At 40.9% G+C, this 9,651-nt stretch overlaps 1 protein-coding gene across 1 annotated transcript in view; it reads right to left on the bottom strand.

Moving 5' to 3' along the window:
- Positions 1-713: 713 nt before the first annotated feature.
- ITGA8 (integrin subunit alpha 8) overlaps positions 714-9,651 on the bottom strand; it is a 272,754-nt gene continuing 263,816 nt past the window's right edge. Inside the window, exons 30-31 of the mRNA XM_004712640.2 lie at positions 5,634-5,756; positions 714-3,643 (exon numbers count right to left, since the gene is read on the bottom strand). Coding sequence (XP_004712697.2) covers positions 3,557-3,643; positions 5,634-5,756 — 210 coding nt within the window. The 3' untranslated portion in view covers positions 714-3,556. The remainder of the gene's footprint in view (positions 3,644-5,633; positions 5,757-9,651) is intronic.

A 9,651-nucleotide genomic window follows, 5' to 3' on the forward strand; every position in this document is an offset into this window, starting at 1 on the left:
CAGGAGAGACCCTAGTACCCTAGTTCTAATTTCTGGACTCTACCTCCCCGTTCCCTTCACCTTACCTTCCAATTTTCTGGTCTGGCAGCAGGAGCTCTGGATGGGTGCGTCCTATCGGGTCATCATTTTCCCTGGGTCCCCCTATCCTCTATGATCTTGTATGACATAAGTGAGTTTATAGAAGCCAGAATTCATGTTAGTGAGGGTGGGAGACTGGGAAGGGATAGCGGTAATGGTGGCACAGCAGGAAAAATGTAACTCATGCTGCTAAATTGAGGAATTACTGAATTGCTGCAGAATTTTTTGTGTGTACTTTCACTAAAACACCCCCCAAAATACATAATCATAGTATTTTTTAAAAGGGGAACAATGTAGAGGAAATGAATTAACTAGATAAGGGTCAAGGATTAAAAGTGACTTAAAATTTCTCAGAAAGTAACTTTATTGAGATATAATTCACATAGCGTAAAAATCACCCGTGAAAGTGATCACCCCTTCAGTGGTCTTTATTAGATTGATGGAGATCTGTAACCATCCTCAGTGTAAGCTTTGGACATTTCCATCATCCCAACGAGTGTCTCACATTTGAGGTTCAAATTTCTTCTAACGTTGAATATTTTTAGAATGAAGAATCAAGTTATAAAGACACAAAACATGAATGCTGGCCATTGGGGAAAGCTTGCTTTATGCTGTGAGAAATAAATCAAAGGGTGTCATAGCATCTTTAATTCTTTATTTTATTCGTGACAAAGTCAATCAGTACATGGGAGTCTTCAGAGATACCTACACACGTGTATTTAAATAAAAACAGAAAAAGCATTCCATTCTAAGAGTCGAGTTTAGTGGTGAGTTCTAAGAATGGTGATTAGCACATATAGTTTATTTACTGTAGAAAAGTCTCCGAATTCATAAAATGTAATTTGCCCATTTTTCTACGTCTGAAAATCCAGCTGCAAAAAATTTAAAGAGATCTTTTTAAAAGCACGGGGTCTAAGATGAGCACAGCACATCATGAATTATGAAGGCCACTGGCAATGCTCTAATGAGAAGCAGATCTACGCAGTGCATTATCAGAATGCAGTGTTCTCCCTGGGCAGGGGCTGCTCACAAAGTAGGAAGGGAAGGGTCATCTGACTTCAGTTTTCTCCCTTTGTCCACTGGCGTCCACATCTGGAGCGGCTGAGAGGGCCACTGAGTATAGGAAGTGACATGTCCTTTGGAGCCGGACCTGTGGGCAGGCAGACTGGGCAGTCTGCTCTGTGCAGGGACCACACTGACTGATCAGTGAGGAAGACTGAGTTTGCCTTTGAAGCGCTCAGCCTCAGGACTTGCTTCCAATCTCTATCCCCATCTTCCTCCTGTGGGAGTTCTAGTTTTCTACAGGTGTCTGTATGGCCTGTCTCCACGAGGTCTTGTGTTAATCTTTCCTAAGAGTTCCTTCAGAAATGTCTCCTTCAAAGGTAAGATGCGCATTTTCTCAGGGATGTTTTATGACTAAAAATCCCAAGGAGCGAATGCAGGCACTGAGAGAGGAGTGAGGACATTTTGCGGGTGGAGAGAGGCCAGATTGGCATCCTCCAAATCATATGAGAAAGTGCCTACCTGTAGAGCCACCTCTACCTAGAGGAGTGACACCTAGACCCCCCGAGCCTGGTGTGGGGGCCCCCAAGCTCTTTGAGCTTCCTGCAGTTCTCAATTAGAGTCAGTCACCGACACTGGGTGCCAGCCTTCAGTTCTTGACAGACTTGAAGCAGCTACAAGGACAGGATTTAATTCACAGGCAGGGAGAATGTCAACAACAACACTGTGTTTTTCCATATGCCTTTCATTTTATTTCCAATGAAGCGCTGCAGCTGTAGCCAAATGGCTTCTTTCCACGTTAAGGCACGACTTCAATTTTAGGGTCTGGGAGTTTGGTTCATCGTCAAAATAAAGTGTGATTGTTGAAATTAGGATACATCTTTGTTCAAGCGTCTTGTAAATGTTAGGATTTTGGTGGGATTGCTCTAACATATTTAATATTCAAGATCTTAAAAAAGAAAAAAACCTAATGCCAGTGTAAACATGCTTCAGATACATAGGTCTATAAAATATTGCACATAAAATTTTTTTGGTATTTCTGCATTGTAATTTTTGTTATTATAAAAAGGATATAAAATTGTGCAGACTTAATGAATTTGGCTGGTCAGTTTTATTTCAAATAGGACAATAAGACACATGACTATGGATTATTTATAAAGATTTTAAAAATCATATCCTTTTGATGGTTAAATTCAAGATGGGCACATAGCTTATGTGACAGATGAATGTCCAAAGTTGTGTACTATAATGATTAGCAGTTAAAAAAAAAAAAGTAAAGTTGGAATAAGTAATTTTAACTAAAACCCCACATTCCTATTTTCTAAGTTAATCTCACACCGATATAACTTTATATTTCCTTATTTATGTTCAAAATATTTTATTCAACTTCATAATTATGAGAGATAGTAGCAAAAATAGGTATTTAATCTATAGCTAAATACTGGTGTTGATTTTTATAAACATTAAAAGTACTGCGCTTAGCAAGATTGCTAAATTACTTTGTTTAACGAATGAACTCCAGAAATCCTAGCATTGCTTTGAAGCACCAGGCAAGGTGAAGAGTGGCTTGGAATTTGTGAAGTGTTAACAAATCTAATGTAAATACATTTTCTGAAAAGGCGAAGGGAAATTTAAATGGAATATATTAAGCTAAGTATTGCAGGTGTGAGCCCCTGTAAAAGTGTACAATTCAAGCACTTTTCGACGACATGGATTCCTGACACCAATTTTCTTTTTCTTCATACTGTCTAAACTCTAAAAGAAGCTTCTCTTCAGTGATTGATCTGCACAGAAAGGGTTATCTTAGAAGGAAATTGAGTGATCAAAATAAAACAAAACCCACTAGCTAACCAAATCTAAATTCCCATATCCTCTGGGAACGCAGATTTTCAACCAAGAGAAATGGAAAATAAATAAATAAATTTCTGTCCTCACTCACTAGGTTAATTCTTTGTAGTTTGCAAAGTACTTTCACAGTACCAATAACAACATATTGCGTGTCTCCCTGAGCCATAGTGTCATAAGAAATGTTTCTTTTCCATAGGGAGGTGTCAAATATTCCATGGATACAGTAGTGCTGGAAGGTTCTGTCCTCATCCACCTTCCACATTTTGTTGTAATTCAGACATGTCATCTTTGCCACTTAAATTGGATGTACCTGGAAAGCAACCAAGTTCACGTTTACATCTGAAAGTGTCTATCAAATACAGAATGACAAAGGAAATCTTCCAATTCTGATGATTGCTTCTATAATGTTGAGGATGTTGCCTTTCCCCAAAGGGTCTTTGGACTCCCTTGGCAACTCCTCCACAGCACGGCTTAGAGGAGGTGTTATTTGCAGGGCCCTTCCATCTCCGAGCTCACAGGCAGGATCCAGAAAGCCAGTCTAGCGAATCCTTATGTTCTTTCTTTCCTGTGAACAGAACCAGTGTTGGGCTTTTTTGCGGGTGCGTAAGGGAGTCTTTGTTTTTCCTTTTCATGCGCCTGGGGTTTTGTCGCTTGTCAGTTGTTCTCTGTCAGTCATATCATCTTGGGGAGGTCGTGCTCGATCAAAGAATCCACACTACAAAGAAGAAAAACGGCTCATAAAAAATAAGTGATTTATCAGCTGATCTCCCTTTTGATCCATTTCAAAATTGTCTCAGTTTTCAATATTTGCCACTTTCCTTTTGATTGAGGATTTTCCTCTGTTTTGTTTTGTCATTGTTATTCTTGTTTCTTGCTTTTGTTTTGTATGGTTTTCTGTATATGAAATCCAGGACAAGCACATCTCTAGAAAGAGTAACTGGATCTATAGGAAGAGTAAATCTATAGGAAGAGTAACTTGGGTAAACAACAATGAGTGTGAGAAAAGAGTGTTTGGAAATTGATTGTGGTGATTCCACAACTCTTCTTAATATGATCAAACCACTAAAGGGTATGATACGTAAAGTATATGCCAATAAAACTATTAAAAAATAAGTCATTCTGTGAACCCCTTCATTTCCCCCCTCATAAAAGAAAGTGCTCACTCTAAGGACACTAGGTAATAGTTTGAATTTTCACTTCATGTACATATTTTCTAAGGAACTTGGTGTTTTGTGCATACAACCTGGCCAAGGTTTCAAATTAGCAGGTGAAACCAATGTGTGTGTTAATAGTGAGGAATTCATGGCAGTTTCTAGGTTGGAGGGAGGGGTGAGAGGGGTGGAGTGGGGTGGGTGAGGCAAGTGGCCAAGTGACCTTCCTCTTGCCATGTAGTGGCTGAATGTCTGTTTTATACAGAGCATTTCTGGCCCTTGGGTATTTTCTTGGGATTGCGCCAATGTGTCTTAAGGAGTCCCCTTCTGCTTTCTGTAGGATTTTCTGCAGCCAGTAGCAGTAGTAAGTACTGGCCAGGAGGGGGCAATCCTCTCTTGAAGGTACTGTAGGAACCTTGGGTTGGACTATAGGAAGAAGTGAGGTGGTAAGGCTATAGTCGCTGTTCCCTCATGTTGGTGGGTCACCTCAATGTAGAAGAAAATGAGAAACAGAAAAGCATGGGCATCATAATTCCTTTCCATAGATTGACCAGCAATTTAGGGGACAGGCAATTCTAGAATCTTCATACTCTTCAATTTCAAATTAATATGCTGTCTAAGAGAACATGGTGTTTCCTGGAAACAAGGACACTTGAATAACAGAATAACACAAAAATCCATTTATCAAAGGTGTACAATATCTCACTTGGCTCGGAATGGCATAAGAAAGCCGATACATGATGTCAGGAAAGCCATGATTTGGCTCACAGAGATGAGGTTTTCTAAACTTATAAATCTATTAAGCATGTTGTATTTTGTTTAAACATAAAATACATTGTGTTTTTAGGGAATTTCAACAATAGTGGTTAGCTAAGATTTGACTGGGTTAATCCTGTTACAGACATGTAATTTTGACATTGTTTCTGGCTTGAAATAGAAAATTCTGTGAAACTTGGCAGTCACATAATTGTTGGGGCCAAAATTAATTCTTATTCTAGGTATCTAAAATGAACCCTAATAAAAAACACATTAAAGAGTGAATTAAGGCTTCCTAATGAAGATAGATTAATTTTAAAGATTCACATGCCCTATTTGGCCTATTTAATAAACAAAACCCAATTTAAAAAAAATCAGAATTGACTTAATAGCAACTGTGTATTTATAAAGAAAATTCTCAAATGCTTGCATATAGAATCATGTCAATAAAGAGCTTATAGCCTTGACTAATTAGAGAAGGCTTCATAGTAACATTACTGCTCCAAGCATACTGGAAAGGAGATCACAGGTTTTAGCTAATACTGCCTAACCTTCTATATATTTATTTACAAGAAATCTCAAGACGAAGGCAACTGCAAATACTGTGGCCTTCTTAAACAAGCAGACTGAATTTGCCAAAGCAAACAAGACACCATTTCCCCTTGATGCTTTTCAGACTTTAAAAAATTTCCAAATCACACCTCTAGCATTGCTTGCTTTTTGAAATCCCAAGCAATGTCATTCTAAATTCCCTTTGCAGCACATTTCCTAAAAAAAAAAAAAAGTAAATAAACTTACCTTCCATAAAGCTAAGGTTAAAATGGCCAGAACCAACAGTCCAAGAAGGATTGCTAATATGATTACCCATAATGGGATGGAGAAGGAAACATTCGGGGTTGCCCAAATCACTGAGGTCTTAATCTGAAATGGAAAACAAAGCAAATGAGCTCCAATTTGAAAATGATGGGGTGAAATAAAGCCAGAATTATGCAGACAGTGGAACTTGTGAAGGCCAGAACCTGTGTGAAGTGGAAACCTGCCAGAGAGGGAAAACTAATGCATTTCCCACTAGATCGAATGGTAGAAAAGTAGTAAGATGCATTTCCTGTCAAAGGTAGAAAACCTATGAGACTCAGAACAACAAGGTACCTGTGTTGGGTTCTGACTGTCACGGGTTTCACTGTATAGTATTAGAGTTCTGAAAGGATCTATTTAATAATTGACATTCAGGGGTTCCAGCACCCAGACAAGGAATTTTAAAAACTAACACATTGCTAGGTAGCAAAGGCCAAGTGAAATGTTGATGGCAGAAACTGGATGGGTGATTGCTTTTAATTACCACAGAAGTGCTAGAATGGGACTGGGTTAAGTTGGACCAGGAACCGACGAGGTCACCACTGAGGAAAACTCTACTTGGCAAATATGCCCAGAAGTAGAGACTCCCAGAATGCCTACTTTGCCCAGACATGCTGTGGCACAGAACCGAGGTGAGTCATTGTAGACGTCCAAGAGGGTTGTGGTTATTATCTGCCATTGAGTCAACTCTGTTGTGTTGACCTGAAATTATGACAGAATGAAATGTCACCTGGTTTGGCATCGTCCTCACAATCACCAGCATTGTTGTGGCTTTTGTGTGAATCCATCATAACTAGGGTCTATTGATCTCCCTGAGCCTCTACTTCACTTATCTGTCTCATCTGAAATTCTGGTGACATAGATTCTAGCACTGTAACCCATAGCTCATTGCCACTGTGTTGATTCCGACTCATAGTGACCCTGTGTAGGGTTTCCAAAGCTGTATGTTTTCCAGGGAGCAGTTATTGTCCTCTTTTTCCTGTGGCACACTTGGTGGTTTTGGACCACCAACCTTGTGATTCGCAGTCTAAGGCTTACCTGACAGTACTACCTGAATTCTAGCATCACAGCAACATGTGGACCACCAAGGCATGACAAACTGACAGATGGATGGATAGGTATGGAATCCTATTATCCAGTCTTTCCATTTTAAGTATGAGAAAACTGAAACCCAGAAGGGCCAAATGATTCACATGTCTCTGCAAGGTCTCATCGCTTTAACTTTCCTATTAGTGTGTGAGATCCTATCGGCGTGTGAGAAGAGTCATCTTATATTTTATAGAAGTAACTGCAGCGACTGAAGTGACAGTTTAATTGTACTGATGGGTTGGGGCTTCCTTAAAGCCCTCATAAAGCAAACAGCTATAAAATGAAACCTGTTTTTCCCTCACTACTGCCAAATAACTTGGAGGGGATGAAACCTTCAGGAAAAGGGAAGGGTAAAATCATAACTGAGGTGGGGGCTCCAGAAATTGCCCTCGGTGCCATCAAGTCTCATAGTGACTCAGAGTGAGTGACCCCATGTCAAACGGAACGGAACCTGCTCGTTCTTGTGCCAGCCTCACAATTATTATGTGTGACCCCATTGTTGCAGGCACCGTCCAATCCACTTCCTCAAGGTCTTCTTCTTTTTTGTTGACCTTCCACTTTAACAAGTATGATGTCCTTTTCCGGGGACTGGTCCCTCCTGATAATATTTCCAGAGTGCATGAGAAAAACCTCACCACCTCATTTCTAAGGAACCTTATGCCTGTACTTCTATAGCTCTTTACAGAAGCAAAAACCATCATCTTTTGTCTTTAGGCTATCTGGTAGGATCCAACTGCGGACCTTGTGGTTAGGAAGCCCAACATATAACTCACTATCCTACCAGGGCTCTTTGGAATGGGAAAGAGATAGAGTAGAATTGAACCCCCTATTAGGAGAACTCTATTTAGCTCCTAACCAAAAGATTGGTAGTTTGAACCCACTCAGAGGTGCCTTGGAAGCAAAGTCGGGTGATTAGCTTCTGAAAGATCACTGCCCCCACAACCCTGTGGAGTGTGATTCTGTTCTGATGCACATGAGGGCAGCATGAGTTGGTTGAGTTCATTTATGCCTTGGAAAGACAGGCCCTTCTGGTAAAGCACCAGTTAGGGACTCATGTAACATAGTCAATCTGTAATTGGCAATGGGACATTTCATCGGCATGTGGAAACCAGCTACGTTGAGACTGCAATGAATGAGATGAAACAAAAAGTGTGGGATTGTTGAATGTAAGAATGATGACCTGCTCTGTAATCCTTCCGCCAATTCACAGTGAAAGTTTAAAAGATTTTTTTTCTAACAACATCTTCTGTGTAGATAAATGATAGACTTCGCGACATAAGCACAGTTGAAATGACCAAGTGATCATTTTGTGGGAGAACGATGAGGCTTTCTACTTCTGTAAGCAGTTAGTCTCAGAAATGCACAGTGCTACCCTGTCTTATAGGTCACCATGAGTTGGCATTGATTCAATGGCAGTGAAAAATGCAAAGCATGTTTGCTATTTAAATATGTATTCCATGGAATACCACATTATTGTTCTGGGGAAGCTTAGGCAAGAAATAAGATGGTGAAAATCACACACACACACACACACACACACACAAGCTTTGCTATGTCTAGTACTTTAATGTGCCTTGTAGCGTGCTAAGCCTCCCAAACCCAATGGAATTTCTAGCGGGTATAAACAATGTGCTCACCTACAAACCCAAAGGTTGGGTTTTTGATTCCACCCAGATGAACCTTGGAAGAATGGTCTCATGATGTACTTTTTTGGGGGGGAAAATGGCTTTTAACAATTCTGTGGAGAACAGTTCTACTCTGACACACAGGGGTCACCATCAGTCTAAGCCAACTTGGTGGCAACCAAAACTTTTGACACTCAAAGCAACTAACTCAGATGCTAACTTTACAATAAAGTGTTTGAGAAGAGGATAGTCTATACTGCTTGAGATTTAAAGTTTACATTGAAATCAGTTTAAATGAAATAAAATTACACATTCCAATCTTTCAGCATACTGGCCTGTTTCCGATACTGGGATCCACATGTGGTTTCTAGAGGTCAGAGTAGACAGTTCAGCTCTAGAACATTCTGAACAAGCTCACACAACGGTGTGTCTGACTCAATTGCCAAAGTTCCTTATTTTAAGGTTGTTACACCAATACGAGAACTCTAGACAATGACTAAGGAAGACCAGACAAGAACGGATGCATTTCACTTATGGTGTTGGTGATGAATACTGAAAGTCCCGTGGACTGCCAGAGAATAAATAAATCTCTCTTGGAGAAAGTATACCCAGAATGCTCCTTAAAAGCAAGGGGGTTGAGACTTCACCTCATTTCATTGGTCATATTATCAAGAGAGGCCGGTCCCTGGGAAAGACATCATGCTCAGTAAGCAGAGGATCCGCGAAGAAGAATGCCCTTAAGAAGATGGATGGCCTGTTGGCGTGGAGTAGGGAACCAGTGGAGAGGTCTGAGGGGCCGACCCCAATCCCCACTCCTACGTGGACACCTGCCCCTCCCCGCAGAAGAATTTATTTCAAAGGACAGCACTGAATCTGCAGTTCCAGGAGAGGGACATATCTGATCGGAGCACACAGGAGCAGATGAAGGGGGAGGAGGAGAGTGTGGAGCACATCCTGGCCCACCAGGGCGTGAGGACGATGTTCCCGATTACAGCAGCCAGTCAGAGAGGAGCACATGGCCGGCCCCACTATGAGACATGATGTCCCTCACTGACCCATAGCCCTACAGGGGACAACACCAGAGACACAGTGTGGGAATTGTACCTGATCTTATCCCACTACACTGAGGCAAAACACTAAGGGGGTGCAACAAAATAGCAAGGGAATGGAGTGGCAAGGTCCCCAGGGAATGCTGAAGGTGGACTTTGGGGCCAGGGCTTGGTGCCCCAACAGACTGGACTGGAAAA

This window comes from Echinops telfairi, unplaced genomic scaffold (genome assembly GCF_000313985.2).
Source record: "Echinops telfairi isolate 266 unplaced genomic scaffold, ASM31398v2 ScPeMD7_7473;HRSCAF=8511, whole genome shotgun sequence".
In the NCBI taxonomy this organism is placed as follows: Eukaryota; Metazoa; Chordata; class Mammalia; order Afrosoricida; family Tenrecidae; genus Echinops; species Echinops telfairi.